Raw genomic sequence first — 17,843 nt, 5'->3', positions numbered from 1 at the left:
ACATTGATAAGAAAGAACTGTATAGACAGTGTGTGAAAATAAAACACTTCGAAACATTAAAGGAACTTCCAGATAAATGCTGGCGTGAAAAATGTAATGTAGACGAGGCCATTGTTCCAGTTATTATTCAACAAGGGGATTCTGATAAGTGTATTTTCTGCAATAGCAGAGAAACCATATTCCATTGTTATTTGCACTGTTCAAGGTTACAGCCTCTTTTATGTTTTTTAAAAGACCTCTTTACTGGTCTGATGTTAACTTTTTCTCTGACTGTTTTTATATTTGGGGTTGTGTACAGCAAGGGGAAAAAGCAGAGTGCAGCTGGCTAATTTTCTCTTGGGTCAGGCCAAATTGGAAATACTAAAGAGCCGGAAGAACCGGGAGAGTGGGGTGCTGACAAGAGATGTGGTGTTGGTGTTTAAGGTGCTGATGTTGTCTCGAATCAGACTTGAGTTTACTTAGTATAGACTGGTGCACCAACTGGATTTGTTTCAGATGGTTTGGGGAATAGAGGGTGTGTTGTGCTCAACTGAGGAGGGACAATTATGTATGAACCTGTGATTTGTAAATTGATTTGTTTTCGATGTGCATTTTTTGTAATAGTGAATAATATATGTTAATAAAGTTCTTTTAAAAATAAAAAATCTATCTATCTATGCGTCCATCCATCCATTCATCCATCCATCCATCCATCCATCCATCCATCCATCCATCCATCCATTCATTCATCCAACCAACCAACCAACCAACCAACCAAAGTAGACCCCCATTAATCCTTGCAGATTGGGACTGAATTGAGCCTGAATTAGTAAAAATTGTGTTAGCTGAAATTGTGTTTACTGTTTGGGAAATCATTGCACTATTAACTCGAAAAATGTAATAATACCAATAAAATATAATGTCCCAACAATGGTCAAAATATATACTGTAAGGGGTTCCCTAGTGGCACTCCAGTAACGACGTTCCATGTGGAGTGCAGGATGCGCCCTATAGCCTGGACGTTGCCGGTTTGAGTCCAGGATATTCTACTGCCGACCATGGACGGGAACTCCCAAGGGGCGGCACACAATTGGCTGAGCACCGCGTACCAGCGACCCCTGTAGTCTGGCCGGGCGCCTGCGGGTTTGCCTATAAGCTGCCCAGAGATGCGTTGTCCTCCAATGCTGTAGCTCTGAGGTGGCTGCATGGTGGGTGAAAACTGTACATAATCAGTTTTGTTCAGAAGCAGAGAGAGCTGGTTTTGTGTGAACTGTTAAACTTGTAAACAGCGTGAAACAAGTGGGTTTTGACTGGTAAATGGCTTAGCCGTCAAGTGGGTTAGTTAGGGCCTTAAGAAAAAGTTTAGTTAGTGCCCTATAAAGGAGTTAGGCTTTTGTTTTGTTTGTTTTGTAATTAATAAAAGTGCACAAAATTGCTAAACTGCAATATATATATATATACGTTTTATCTCATCTACAAAAGCAAAACTTTTGCTACAATAGATTTTTCCCATAATTATTTGTTTTCAAGAAATTTCTAGAAATTATAAATTTTCATTGGGGTATATACACTTGACTACAACTGTATGTGTGTGTGTGTGTGTGTGTGTGTATATATATATATATATATATATATATATATATATATATATATATATATATATATATATGGGTGTGTAGCAGGGCTGGGGTCATGCACATAAGGAGGGGGCTTCTGTGAATGTTTATTGTAAATACGAGTGTTGTAATTTGTGTAAATAAGATTGGGGGTTGGTTTTAATGGAGAACCTGACGTTCTTTGTAGCAGCCTGCCTGCTGTGTTTAGTTGCTGGAGGGAGCAGCGTGTGTGTGTTTAACAGTTGCAGGAGGGCGTGGTGTAGCGGAGCGCCACAAATAAAAGGGTCATGATTACACAGATAAAGCCTGATGTAAGCCATAGGGATCAGAGCACTGCTGCTGCCAAAGGATTGGCCTGTCTGTGCTGCTGAACGACTGGGTTCAGGAAATGAAGTGACCACCTCTGACGGCAATCGTGTGTACATTCTGAGGTCGGAAGCTGATTGGGGGTTTGTCCCAGGAGAAGGAAGCTGCAACGCACCATTGATTGTGTGTGTATTCCAAGGTTGGAGTTGAGTGAACTACCTGAGGGACAGAGGTTCATTTCAGGTAGTAAATCCTACCTAGTATAGAACACAGGTGTGGAAGCGGGACGTCCATTTGTTACCGGAGTAGCACGAGTCGTCTTCACTCACCTTTTGTTTTTGTACTGTGTTTATTTTGCCTTTTGTATGCCGGGCCATATGTCCCCCATGAGCTACCATTGTTGGCAGTGTCCGGTGGGGTTTGTCTGCACTATGTAAATAAACCTGCATGCCTGCGGGGTGTGTCAATTCCAACCTTCTAGTCTCCTGTCAATCAAGCAGCGAACATGCATCCACATCATCCAGATCAGTCACAAAACATCTTAATTTCAAGTACTCCTTCATCACGTGTCGTGAGTCCCCTGTTACAGGGTGCATCAAATTTGGCCAATAAATTGCCCCTGCTTTGGTCTCGCTGGGATGCCAATTTGAAGAGATTGAAAGATTGAAAAAATGACACAAGCACACATAGAAGTGACTGCAGAAAATAAATTAAACTGAACCTGTTGCCGTTTCTCAAACTCTAGTTTGATGGGGGATTTAATGCAGTTGCAGGTGTCCTGATAAGTCTGCTTCACAGCCAGCTCCATCAGATGCTTGTGATAGGCACCTGCTAGGTTCCCACAGATGAAGATTATGATGTTTGCCAAAATCTAGAAGAAAGAAAAACTTAAATAAGCTCCACATTTATATACTGTAGATACTTATACTTTACTTATTAAACAGTTTCCATCTTATAGTACAGTCATCTGCACCTTAAAGCATGGAAAAGGTTGGGTAAGCAGCAACTTCAAAAAAGAACATACCAGCTAACATTCATGCTGCCCTATTCATAAAATTACAGAATCATTCACCTGGTCCACCCAGGAAACTGTAGTGCAATAAACCTCCTGTTAGCCAAGAGATCCAGAATTCAAATCAAATCACATCTTTAACTTTGGGCAACATTCATGACTTCTTTAAGTCTTATTCATACCCATTTATTAAGCATAGTAGAGACAAGGGCTCTCATTTCATCTCCAGGGGGTGTCAGTCATACACAGTCCTGATTCTCTGGGTGTCTGGATTTGAGGTTGTAAATGAAAGGGTTTGGTGATGTCAACCTAACCCTGAGTGAAACCACCTCACATTTTAGCAGTTGCAGTCGCTTGACTAGGCACATTTCCATGTAAGAGGAATGGAAAAGAGAAACTTAACTATTTCCTCACCCCAAGAGGGTACACAATAGAGAATACCATAGTTTTAAAATATGTCTCTGTGTAAAAATTGGAGAGCTGTTGTTACTTTACCTCTGGTTTCTATGCCTTGGCCATTAAACAATTAAACTAGAAACTGAGGATAAACATGACTTTGGTCACAGATAGGCTTAAAAAAGAATAAAACATGGAGTAGCTTGACAATTGTTGTGCATTGCATAAAGTTAAATATAGCCCTAAAGAGGGGCTCACAACAGATGCGGCGTGCATGCTTGTCGTTCTGCAGTTGCCACAGACCACCGTTCACATTAAACGCGGCAGGAGAAAGTCAGTGGGAGCTTAGTAAAAAAAAAATATATATTTTTTTTAACTCCCCACATACACCATCATAATCACCCCACAAATACTCCAAATGCCAGGCAATTGTATTGTTTAAAAAAAAAATAAAAATATGTTGCTTTTAAAAATTTAGATATTTTCTTTCTTTTTGCTGGGTATAAGCAAAGGAGTGTGAGTTAAAGGCATCATTATGTATTAATATTACTGAGCATTATCGTATAGACGTGACTAAAAAATGAAACTACTGCCATCCCATCATATCAAACTGTTCTGCTGTTTTTTTAATTTAAAAAGCGAACCATTAATAACGCACCTAGGAAGTGCTCTGTAGCAATAATCTTATTTTGCAATAACAACCTCCGTTTTCTTGTTTACAAAGATACATTTTCTATCCTTTTATGAAGATTTGAATTACTAAAAATAGATTTTCCTACACTATCAGCACAATCAGTACAAAATGATATGAATAGAAGGTAACTTAATAAAAAACACAGGACTGGAGGCTATATAGCTTATTGTAAAATAATGCAGAGGGGGAGCAGGTGTATTTTACTTCCTGTTTTTGCAGGGGAAGATATTGCTTATGCCTATGAATCACAATACACAGAACCTTTAAGGCTGGCTGGACACAGGCCTTAGCCTTCACGCAGACAGACTAGCAAACATTTTTTACCTGCTTTTTTTTACCTGCCTCTTAACCACAGGCATGTGTTCCTTGTACCATTGGAGCCAGGTGTTTCCCATCCTGGCTCTAACTCCAGTCTCCAGGCATTCTGGGGGATGTAGTTCTGTATCCTACTTTAACCCAAGGACTGTTTTTCCTCCCCCCTACTCAGGCACAAAAGCTATTCCAATATAATACATTCACCATTTGTATTGAATCTTTCATGCTACGCTAATATATACTATATTATATAATGTAACTGTACTGTAGCCAAAAATAAAATTCCATAAAACAAAGATCTTGCATGGTGTTAAATGTTTGTTTATGCATAGATTAATGGAATATCTTTTGTTGTGTAAATTGTGTCAGCAGAAAACATTCTGTGTCATAGAAAATATGTTGACTGCGACCACAAATATTCACACCATACAGTACATAGTGTTGGATTGTAACTACACATTAATATGTGTAATAAATTACTGTGTTAAGTGTAATTACTGTGTAGTTAGAAACACCTAGCAAATCATTTTTAAGGCAGATCATTATTAAGTTGTTTATTCCTGATTTGTCTTGTCCTCTACTGACAAACATTCCTTGGATATTTTAGCAATTTGAACTAAATTTGAGCTGTTGTTGTGAAAAACTTCAAGTGACTTTGTGCATGCTTGACCTTTTCTAAGGGTTATTAAGTTTTCTTATTTGTATGGTTGCATGATTACCTCTTAAAATTACATGCAGAGAAGTTTGCCGCTGCTCACAGCATTAATGGGTAGTAAAAAAAAAACATATAAAAGACATGATTAATTATGAAGAGTTTTGCATATCAGAATGCAAGATGTGTATGTGAATATATTGTACAGCAACTGCAGAATCACCCACATCTTTAAACACCAAGGCTAAACTCCAGCTATGTCTGTGCAGATCTTATGATTTACCTTTGTTACAAACATCATAGAGTTTTCATGAAGTTGCTTTTGCCTTTAAGATATTGAGAAACTGTGTTTGTGTGCTGCTACAGTTCACAGCAACTGCTACAGTCCAAATGGTTGTCCAACCCAATATTAGCTTCAAGTCCTAATAAAGTGTATAATTAAGTCTTTATAACATAGATATTACCTCAAGCTAATGGCAAACACATTCTATACTGAATATAAAGCACTTTGTTACATAAATAAAAAAATACAAATACTGTTTAGAAACTGGATTTAAATCACTGGATTACTTTAGGCTCCACTGAAGCACAGAAGGCTGGAGTATGTTAAGTTCTGAAGTAGTAGTTTTGGGGAAGAGATATTCCGGAGAAGAACCCTTAGCCTCACTACTCTGCATTCTAATGTGATTAATGGTGAAAAAACCCTGGGGTGAGAACAATTATTAACATCAAAGAGAAATATTGTTAGCAAATCTTTTTTTCACAAAACCCACGTGTACTGGCAATAAGTAAGCTACGTGAAACTTTCTTTTTTTTTTTTAAGCTCACAGAAGTAATTAAAATAATAAATGAAGTGATAGGTAACATCAGCTGGGGAATGGAGACTGCATTGAAAAGTTTCAGCAAGTCTGGATCAGGCTTATGTTTTGAAGCAAGACATCAGGGATGCCTTTCAAGATGTCTATAGTGTGCTCGAGCCCACTGTAGGGCTACCATGAAATACTGTACTACTATTATTGCTTCTGGTAGACTTTTGCAATATCATTTTGTAGTTTCTTTGATTACATGATGTTAAATAAAATATCAAAATTATGTTCATGTAGTTTTTGTCAATAGTGTGTCAATCCTAAAATTATAGGTGATGCAAAACTTTTATCCATTGCTGTACAGCAAATGTTTAGAAGCAGCAAATGGAGGAACACAGGCTAATTTCACAATGTTCCTCTTTTTTAAACAGGATGCAATAATCTATTTTTTCAAAGCAGTGCGTTTTAGTTTAGATAGGTCATGCTGACACCTCACCTCAGAATCCAAATTTGGTAATCCCCTAGGCAAAGATGACAATTGTATTAAAAATAAATAATATTAAGAGTAATAATAATCTTTATTTTTATATAGCGCCTTTCATAGTGGAACACCATCACAAAGTGCTTTACAAGATACGAGTCTAGGGTGTGTGAACTATGCATCAGCTGCAGAGTCACTTACAAGAACGTCTCACCCGAAAGGCAGAGCACAAGGAGGTTAAGTGACTTGCTTGGAGTCACACACTGAGTCAAAGGCTGAGTTGGCATTTGAACCAGGTACCTCCTGATTACAAGTCTGTTTCTTTAAGCACTGGACCAGACAGCCTACTATTGCTATGGAGTTGCAATATCAGTTCATGTCAATCTATGCTAAGTTTCATGATCTGCCTTCAGTTAGTGTATGTTTTGCTGCTTCAACAAGAAGAGAGTAACAATATTTTGATGATCCCTTAGTTCTAATTTGCCAACTACTGTGACTCTTAATATCAAATGTTTATTTTAATGTTTTGCATAACTTGGTAATTAGGTAAATAAACTTGAGATTGGCTTTGCATCAGCTTAGTTAGCCTTGCCCTTTTTGCATAGCCCACTAATATCTGAACTTCAAGACGAGAGTTTGAGCCTTGTTGCATTGCTTTCTATATTATGTTAATGACGGTGATGTAATTTATCAATTGTTTCTTCCAATGGCAGTATGTAAGTAAAGGGTTAAACAACCAAGTATTTTTGGTAGATCTACATTTTTGTTCTAAGCTCAAATTTAGCATCCACTAAAATTTGATGTTGGTTATTGGTACTGTCAACAAAACACTAATGGCCTCATTTACTAAAGGGCACTACATTTAGAGTTAGCAAGCAAGTAAAGTAGTGAGCCTAACGTGCGCGATAAATCTAAATGTACTGCCCCATTTACTGACAGAGAACACATTCATTTGTGTGCACACTATTTGACAACATACATGCCAGAAGCACACACACTAAATAATTTAATGTCCGAGACTACACGTGACCACCTTCATATAAAAAGCCCCAGCAGTCCAGGCATATTGTTTGTTCAGTGGCTTATCGTGAAAGGTTGAAGTGGCTTACATTGACCGAAAACGGGCGATCAACAGACACAGCACTCAGCAGGGAACAGGTAGAGGCAATATATAGTAAAACTGCACTGCTTAACTTTTAATTTTTTAATATTGATTGATGAGACGTTGCCTCAATTCTCTTCCTTGTCACCCTGCAGTGCAGGCTCCATGGATTGGGGTGACAGTGCTATATGAATACAATCAATAGCACCCATAACATCAGGGAAGCCAGCAACCTGGTAGATGCCCACTTTTACATCCTGTAAACCTGTCCTCTGTGTGGGAAATTGCATATAATTCCCTGTGAGCTTTAGCAGGTTATTAAATAGATTGCAGTTAAAGCTGAATGACATAGTTTAAAATAAATAGTTAACACTCTAAAGCAGAGGTGTCCATTAGTTTCTAAAATTGATTTTAAATTAACTTTAATGTTAATGAAGAGCTTTTAAGTTTAAGCATGAACAACACAACCACAGGCAAGGACTTATATAACTTTAGGAAGCCATGGAAAGTGCAGAATTATCTTGGAAGAAACTAAGTGGGATTACAACAGACGGTGCACCAAATATAACTGGGCAAAAGAGTGGATTGGCTAGCAGAGTGCTGGAAAAAATTAAGCAAGAAATACAGAAGTACAAATTTTCTGCATCAACAGGCAATATGTGGAAAAGTTGCAGAATTAGAACACACGTAATGAGCATTGTTATCAAGTGTGTGAGAAAAGACGTGCCAAGTGTCCAGACAGAAGTCATAAAAAGGTACATTCATAGTGGCACTGTTTACTATACTGCATTCTCACAGTTTGCCAACATCTTTTTTTTCGGTTTGTTTTTCCAGTGCTTTTAAAAACTTTATATTTTGGAATATAAGTTAAATATTGAGACTTAGCATTATATACTCTGACATCATTATTTTTTTCCTTTTTTACTGTTTGAGATTTCTATTGAAAGTAACGTTTTTTTGTCAGTGATCTAGGAAAGTTTCTTTTTGTTATACCTGCATATTTTTGTACTATAAAATATATTAAGTAATATGCTGATTAATTTATTGAAACTGTGCCTGCATACATATTGATAACTAGGAATCGTGCAGTGGAGGTAATGTGTTTTGTGTAAAGTAGTATATTTGAGTATATTGGCCTGCATATAATTTCTATAGACATTTTCAGGTACAGTACAATGTATAACTTTTTAAATTTTTTTAACGATGCGGCCCATCAAGTGAACAGTCTTAACTTAAATGGCCCTTGCTGACAAATGAGCTTGACACCCTTGACCTAGACAATCAATTATCATTTCTGGACTTTTTCCGTTCAAACACATTTTCATTAGTAATTCATCAAGATGTATTTATTTTAAGTTAGTGAATCAGTGAATCCAACAAACACATCTGTTGAAGTGATTCACTGAACTAAATGAAACAAACAAATTGAGTCAGTAAAAAGACTCAAACCACACATCACTAATTATCAGGCTAGACACAGAGGATTAAATAGCACGCCTGTCAGTAGTTAAAGCCTGGTTTCTGTAACCACTAATAAATAATCACTTTAATGCATGCACTAAAATTCACGTCCTTTAGTAAATACCAGGTGAATACAGTTGACCTCATTATTCTGAGCTGGATGCTCATTTAAATACATCAGCATGCATTACCATAAAATCACATATTCATTCCGATTACCATCGTGCGAAGCACTAAATTTAGTGTGCACCATAATATGCCAAGTATTGCATGTGATAATGACTAAAATTGCAATAGTAAATACAGAAATCATTAACGTGCACACTAATTGCAATTATGTTGCACCGTAATGTTTCGTAAATGAGTCCCTACCCCTGTAAACTTGTAATGCATTCAACTGTACTGTGTTGGTTTTGAAGGTGTCTGACACACACCGGACACGTTAGTTATCATCAACCCATCCTGTTCTGAACACACGCCCTGTATTGATTCCATACATTATACTGATTCCATTTATTTCACAGCTTCTTTTTTGCCCTCTTGACACTGTCAATTAGAAACATTTTGCCTTAAATGGAATGGCTGACAATGAATACCGCCGTTGTAAACATGTTTTTGTACTTCATATTGCTTTTGCTACATGACAAGCCAAAGAAGTTGAAAGAAAGCTAAATATAGGCCTGCACTGCAGTCCAGCTGTAATAAACATGCATTTGTTATAGTTGTGTCTGCAGCATGTTCAGCTGTTTAACTTCTATATAAAATATACACATTTTACATCAGATATGTACATTTCAAAATAACCCAAATGGAACAAAGTTCCCTAATGTTAAATTAGAAATATATTTAACTCTATGTTATGGCATCTGTTGTATTTGAATGCTGATGACGTCCTCCTCATTTGCAATCTATATTCCACGTCCAGGGAGGCAGGACAAGCACTGTATGTTTATGCTGGTACATCTCAGTCCATCAACTTGAGTCCTGATTCCCAAATGTTTAATCACTCTTGAGGAAATGCTGTACTGTAAATTAAGAGAGCTAAGACAGCCTAAAAAGTTGTTTGTTCAGCATCTTTAGCTAAAATAAGATATACCGACTGGAATAAAATGTTTCTAGTAATTTGAGTTTGATGCTGAATAGCCATCATGAGTACAGAAATGCTCCTAAAGCAGAGGATTTACTTCAGAGTGTTTTTAAACAAATAGGACAGTCACAGGCATCAATAAAGAATGTACAATGTGTGTCAGGACTAGGGTTTCATTCTACAAGATGTCAAACAAAAGTAAATCCCTGGGTGTAGTAGCTGAGTAATCAGCCACTGGTGAAATACATACAATATGAAGTCAGGGGCAGCAGAGGACATCTGATCTCTGATCCATTCAGCTGTTTTGAGTGAAGAAATTAAAACATTGATTCATTAACTAATATGATCACCACCTTTTTGAACTGCTGTTTTGGGGTTTAATATTGAATCAATGGTATGTGAACAATGTTACAGGCATGTACCCACCGGTGTAGATAATTTTGAAAAATTGTGAAAATAGTTGTTTAAATCTAAACAAAACTCATAAAGAAATGAAACAATTGTATTTTAAAAGCCGACATCAAAAAGAGAGAAGGATAAAAACAAGTCCAATGCAAAGTATATAACAGGTATAGTTTTTTAGGAAAAACAGAAGCCACCAACCAACCACTTCTATTCTAACAAGTCAAAAATGTAAAGACTGGTGGACATAAAGATTTATCGAGATGATACATGGAGCATTTAATACATGGAGCATTAAAGTTAGAACTGGAAAAGGGGACACCAAGCAATGTTTTATATGCCTCACGTTTGCCTCTTAAGCACTTAAAAGACAGATGTCAGCAGTTCAAGAGTGCAACCCTTTTCAAAGGATTCAACAACCTGCAACACGTTGTTTGTTTCATCCCCATTGTCTTCTACAGGCATGGTTCAGAGAAATTAATTCCATTCCTCTTCACACAGGGTGACAATATCTGGACTGTTACTTACTTGGTGTCACAAAACCCCCAAAACTAAGATGTGTAGGACCCCAGGTTTTTAAATTTCAGTATAAAACATTATAGCATGATAGAATATTTAAGATATTGACTTACTTTATATAAAACAGTAAGTATCCTCAGAAATGTTAGTGGCAAGCATGGGCCTATCAATAATTAGTAGCAGATATAGTGAGTAAAGTTATCAACAATAATAATCAATATTATTGGCAGTAAACATGTTATACAATCAATAGAGGTATCTTGTAATCAGCAAATCTAATAGCAAAACTGCTAGCAGTAGATATTTAATGATGTTATGGCAGGCACAGTCGATGATGTTAGCGACAGTTAAATATGTTCTGTCATGTATAGCTAAGGATGTTACAGGCAGGAATGGTCAGTAATAGGGGTGTGCCAATACTCGTATTTTCAGACTAATTTCCTTAAGGAAATTTTAAGTTGTTAGATATTAATTAAATGGAGTAAAATGTATTAATTGTGCAACATAAAACAATGCAGTCACTCGGTTTCCCATATCAATCTATAACAATCTGACAGTGATATTTTGATGTCTAGGAACTGATATATACTACAGACCTATATATATATATATATATATATATATATATATATATATATACATACACACACACACACACACACACACACACACACACATATATATATACACACACACATATATACACACAGTGCCGTGAAAAAGTATTTTGTACAGTTTTTTATTTCTAAATGAAAAGAAAAAGAAGATAACAGAACACATTACAGTATGAGTGCGGCACTACAGTTCCTGTAAATGTTAAATGCATCTGAAATAAGAGTCAATTGTGCGCTGTTTCTTTACCTTTCATGAGGCAAGACACCTGCGATGTTGACTCAAAAAATGTATTTGCCACAGCATCCTGAGAAACCACAGGAGACTCCATCTCCTTCAACAGTTCAAAAACAAGAGACAAGGGATGGAAACATCCAAACTCTCTGGGACTTAAATTTACAAACAATTGGCAATAGCTATGCACTGATGACATGGAGAGTTCCGGAAACGCTGTCTCTTATTAATTTAGGGCTGTGGAAGATGTCCTTAGTTTGTCCTTGTTGCTCATGTAAAATGGCACTGATGAGCTAATTAGAAAGGCTCATGCAAAGCGTCACTATACAACAGCTTTTGTTTTTCCAAATCAGTTTTCATTTCACAAGGGTAGCAGTTTTTTTGTTTTCGTTTTTTTTTTTAAGAGTCCAAAAAGACAAGCTGATTTCAAATGTTCCCTGACAGGCTTGATGGATGAGGAAACTGTCAATGAGCATCATTAAAATAATTTTCCTGCACTTTCCTGTGACTAACTCACAACAGTCAGGAAGACATACAATGGCAACAGTAAGTTGGGGGTTATTTTAAGATCAGAACATCTTGTCTCTTCTTTTTGCAAAACTAATTAATATATTACAAAAATAAACTCTGTCTGACATTCAGACAGAGTTTAGTAGCACAAAAGCATGCTGCTGCCTTCTAGTGTCAAATAGACCTCGTGTCTAGTGTCTGTAGAACTCCTACTCAGCGTGACTCAGAATGCCCCTAACCCATGATCAAAAAAATCAATGCAGGCTTGTCAGAAGTTTACCCTGTGAGCCACTGCAGAGCTTTATCCATTTAGAAACAGATTACTTTGCTTCTAAAAATGTTTCTTTTTTTTGGGGGGGGGTCAAAAAAGAATTAAAACACCAAAAGGCTTGAATCAAACATACAATAGGTAAATTCTTCTTCATATAATTGAATCATCCCCTCCTCAGTCCGTATCATGTGCAGTGCTTTCTCTGGATGCAGATAGCTTTTGGTTGCTTGGAATGGAACTATCTGTGAGCAGTGTTAAAGCGTTTTGGTCATTCATACATCAATATGATTCATACTCTGTACAATAACCCTACCGCATGTGTTCAAACTGGTTCTGTTATATCCTCTCAGTTTCCGATCGAAAGAGTAACACAGCAAGGGTGTCCTCCTCTCCCCTTTATTGTTTGCTATCTCATTGGAATCTCCTGCTCAGACAGAAGGTACTGTCCCATCGACTTACAGGGATCCGAACACCATATATCCCTCTATTCTGATGATACCCACTGGCCCTTAAACTATTTAACGACTTTGATGTAATATCTGGCTATAAAATGAACTGGTCTAAATCAGTCTTACTGCCTTTGAACAACGCATCGAAAACTGCTCCCCTCCTTCCTCTGGTCCCTCTCCAACCCCAGTCTGCTGGCTTCACATGTCTGGGAATCAAGATATATTCTGACATCCAACAGATAATTTTTTAGGTGCTGTAAGATCAAATCTGATTGGATTAGATAGTCTCCCCTGCAGCTCACACTCCATGGTAGAATATAGGTAATAAAAATGAATGTTCTCCCTCGTATCAATTTTTTGTTCTCCATGCTCCCTGTATCTCTTCCCCCTAAATACTTGGAAGGAATTAATTCCACAGTATGTTCTCCTGCTTTATTTGGAATAATAAAGCCCAAGAATTAGGCTAAGACACTGCAACATCCCAAAAAGCTTGGTGGCTTAGCATTGCCAAACTTTAAATTATATTTTTGGGCCTTCCAATTAAGAATACTTAGGATTTGGCTGAATCTAGAGACTTTGATCTCCTGGTGTCCCATCGAAGAAACCCTAGTTAAACCAAATTCGACTTTAAGACCTCCTATTTTGTGGCCTCAAACAACGTGCCCTTTCTCTTCAGATGGGTCCCGTTATTGCAAATCCAATATATTTATGGAGGAAAGCAAACAAATCCCTAGGTACTGGTATATCTCTGAACGTCCACAAACTCTCCCTTATTTGGAACAACTCTCCTGTTATTAGACTCTCAACCATTTACATATCCAACCTGATCCACAAAAAATATTCATATCCTCAAAGATATTTATGATAGTAAGGGCCTATGCACATTCCAGGGCCTCAGAGAGGCTATTCACTCCCCGGGTTTTCCTTGTTTCTACACCTTCGGCTACGCTCAGCTCTGACATGCATATGATGTCCAATGGAATACTACCCTGCCTACTCACCCAGTATTTCACTTTTTCTGTTTGACACACCACTCAAAAGGTATTGTCTCCTTGATTTTATAATCTCTTTACTTCTCATAATAATGATTCCCTTTCAGTGACCACTATCTGGAATAGAGAACTGGGCAACCTTGCTGTTACTCCCGACTGGAGTAGAGAATGGGATAGTATGTTCACGTCATCATTTTAAATCAATGCACAGATTCTATGCTACTCCTTATAGAAAATTTAAAATGAAGATTGTCCCAGTCCCTTTGTGTGATGGATGCACTCAGGGTGCAGTTGGTACATATTTGCACATGTTTTGGGAATGCCCCAAGATACAATTTTTTTGGAAATTTATGATATCAGTCATGTCTAAGGTGAACTTGAACTGGAGGTCCCAGACTGCTTCTTCTTGCTGATGACTCCCAATTGGCCCCTTCTTTGCAATCAGGGCGACTCTTCCTAGCGGGACAGACAGCAGCCAAAAAACAATTCTGAAGGGCTGGGCAGAGTCTGGTCTACCCTACAGCATCACTTGGCATCACTGTCATTTTGTTGGAAAGATCCACAGCAAGGCTCCACATTGCAAGCCTAGCTACATTAAGAGTTTGGTCAACAACAGTAAATACTGTAAATGCTTTTTATGATTGAGTTTATTTGAATTTATTTACTTCAGTACAGACTGTATATTTTATGTTGATGTTTTATTATTGTAAAACTAAAAACAAATAGAAAATTGTTCACAAAAAAGCATTAAAACAGGTGCACATTATTAATGGGTTTTTATGAAGAGACAGATATCAATGTGAGATAGCAAGATAATGATTTAAATTACGATCATTTCTTATCAGCACAGTATTAATCAAAAACGTCATACATCCTTCCATTCATAAGTATATCTAAACTGCTTAAATGTCTTCAAATAAATTACTGAGCCATCCAACTCACAAACCTGCACAATCATTTGCAGCTCACAGACTAGCTTCTGGAAGTAGCCTTAATTTTACCATTACAACAGTGTTTCATTTTAACCATGCCATGTAATACCTCATTTATTTAAAATGTATAAATACTTGTAAGTATCTAAAAGGCTTTGGAGGGGGAAATCTATTTAAATAAATTAACTTATCTGAATGATAGTAAGGAACAAGTCACCTCTCTTGCAACTTGTGTTAAGATTTAGGTCACTAAAACATTTTTAGTCCAGTAACCATTGATTGTTGAAAATGTACAGAGCTGTATTATGATGAATAAGTTATAAGGCAATAAACAGTAATTTCAAATGGACATGTTTATGTTATACTGTACTACATAAATACACAACATACAACACTTCTAATAATAAAACAGCAAGTTAGGGCGCCTGAGTGACTCATCTGGTAAAGGCTCATCCCATTGGAGTACAGGATGTGCCCTATAGCTTGGAGATCACCAGTTCAAATCCAAGCAATTCCACTGCCGACTGTGGACGAGAGTTCCCAGGGGGCGGCACACAATTGGCCAAGCACTGCCCAGGTGTGGTAGGGGTTAGGTTGGCTGGGAAGTCCTTGGTTCATCGCATACTAGTGACCCCTGTGACTGGCCTGGCGTCTGCAGGCCGCCCTGCACTAAATTCAGAACTGTGTGGTTCTAGATATGGATGCATGGCGGATTTGCGGAGTGAAAAAATTAGATGTGTGACAGCACTTGTTTCGGAGGACATGAGTGCTGGTCTTCATCTCTCCCAAGTTAGTTTCGGGGTTGCAGCGGTGAGCCAGGTTGCATATTAATTAGACATTCCAAATTGGGAGAAAACTGGAAAATTACTAAAAATAATTGTTAAAAAAAAAAAAAAAAAAAAAAAACAGACATTGCAGCTAAGTAAAAAATGTAATTATACTTATAAAGTATAAAGTACACTGCTTTGTTGTGTCATACAAGCGATTGAGAGAGAAGAAACCAAAAAACAAATTGTAAAGCTGATTGTATAAGTAATGCTGAGTGCATTACTTATTCAAGTGTAATCCAGTATTTTTTTTATAAAAGATTTAGTCATTTACAATTATTTTTGTTATTTTTTTGAAATGCCTGATTATTATTTAGGCTCAGCTCACTGCTACCACCCTTGCTCTGACTCTGGAGCAGCGAAGATGAACACATGCTGTCCTCTGAAGTGTGTGCCGTCAGCCGACCGCTTCTTTACACACTGTGGATTCACCATGCAGAGACAACGTCGGGGGACAACGCAGCTCCTGGGCAGCTAACTGGCAAGCCTGCAGGTGCCCAGCCAGACTACAGGGGTTGCTCGTGTGTGGTGAGCCGAGGACACCCTGGCTGACCTAAACCCTCCCCCCGCCTCGGTGACGCTCAGCCAATTGAGTGCCACCTCCTGGGAACTCCCATCCACGGTTGGCTGTGGAATAGCCCAGACTCGAACCGGCGACTCAAGGCTATAGGGTGCATCCTATGCTTTTACTGGATGCGCCACTCGGGAGCCCTGTAATCCTGTATTTTTACTTGACTTATTTAGAAGGATGTATGACAGAAATCTCAACAATTTGCTAATATAACGACATTGCTGCCAAGGAATTTATTCTCTTTTAATGCAGTGGTAGCCTTTAAAAAGGCTGTTGAGTTTTAAGTATTTTAACTCCAACATTTCTTCACTTCAATATAAACTACTGCCATCAACCAACATCTGCAATAAACTTGGAACAATGAAGAGGTTTGCTAATATTGTAATGAACAAAGTTGTTAACTTCAGGAATTACAATGTGCAGAATTCAACCACTGTAAAAGATTTGAGTGAATCATATGACAAGTACTGTATCCCACTCGTGTAGGCTGCTGTGGGATCCGTTGAATGATTTCACAATGGCCAATTAGCACCTACCCATAAACAGAATGAGGAAGGTTGTTCAGTCTCAGCATTTAGGATTCTCCAGACAAGGCTGACTTAGAAAAGGCAGATTTAGAAAAAAGTGTCAATAACTCAAAATTGGAGAAACAGAACTCAGAACAACTCAGATTATTGCAAATCCCATACATACAGGAGTACTGTTTAATATCACTAATGCTGCTGACATTTAGATGTTACAAATCAATGGCATTTAGATGTTTTTATGCAGTTCATTTCTGATGTTTATGGTATCGGTGTGTAGGATTACAACAGTAATCTAGCACCACTGGCAACATTGGTTTAAAAGGATACTAGTGTTAATTGCTTTATCCTCATTTCTCGTAATTGAGGCAAGAGCAAATAGGCTGGGCTATAAAGCTACAGTATCTAGTTTCTGCACATAATATCCTGTTAGTGAGAATTATTTTGGAGCCCTCCTAGAGAAGAAAAATTTGAATAAAACGAATCACCCTGGTTGGAACAGCTGAGTGTAAATCATATTGGCAAATGTATTAACTTTTAAAATCCAAATTATCGCCCTCTGTTCAGTATTTCAGTGCTGCTCTGGGACTATTATGATCCAATAATGCATTTCAAATTGCCACAGTGCTCACGAATCAATGCTGTTTCCATGAAGCAGCGCAGACAAGTGCACTGTCCTTGCAAGGAAAAGATGTTGCTGCAAATTTCAACATGCCTGTGAACAGTCAACCGTTCTGAAAAACTGGAGTACAATAATAAAGGAATATGAATGGCAAACTGTGGATGCAAGTCGGATGCATTTCTGATTTCTGAATACCTGGTGTTGAGGACTACTTGCTTATGTGGTTTAAAAATGGCCATGATTAGAACGGGACATGCTGGTTTAGTCCAGTTCATTTGCCATGTATAGGTTTTAAAAGTTCACTTACAACTGTATTTTCAGGAAAATGCACAGTACTTTAAGAAGTATAATATTTGTCATTGAAACTTGATTCCAGTGTTACTGTAACGTCAATAAAAACTGACAGTATGCATTTGGCATAGACTCCTGATAATAAGAATTACTAATATATATATATATTTGCTGCATCCT

General features: G+C 37.6%; 1 protein-coding gene across 1 annotated transcript in view; it reads right to left on the bottom strand.

Moving 5' to 3' along the window:
• Window positions 1-17,843, bottom strand: part of LOC121314788 (adenylate cyclase type 2-like) — a 155,218-nt gene that overhangs the window by 59,654 nt on the left and 77,721 nt on the right. The window contains exon 4 of the mRNA XM_041248462.1: window positions 2,623-2,772. Coding sequence (XP_041104396.1) covers window positions 2,623-2,772 — 150 coding nt within the window. The remainder of the gene's footprint in view (window positions 1-2,622; window positions 2,773-17,843) is intronic.

The sequence above is a fragment of the Polyodon spathula genome, chromosome 4 (assembly GCF_017654505.1).
Source record: "Polyodon spathula isolate WHYD16114869_AA chromosome 4, ASM1765450v1, whole genome shotgun sequence".
Lineage (NCBI taxonomy): Eukaryota > Metazoa > Chordata > Actinopteri > Acipenseriformes > Polyodontidae > Polyodon > Polyodon spathula.
The sequence above is the reverse complement of the archived record's forward strand: the minus strand, read 5'-3'. Positions and strand labels throughout refer to the sequence as shown.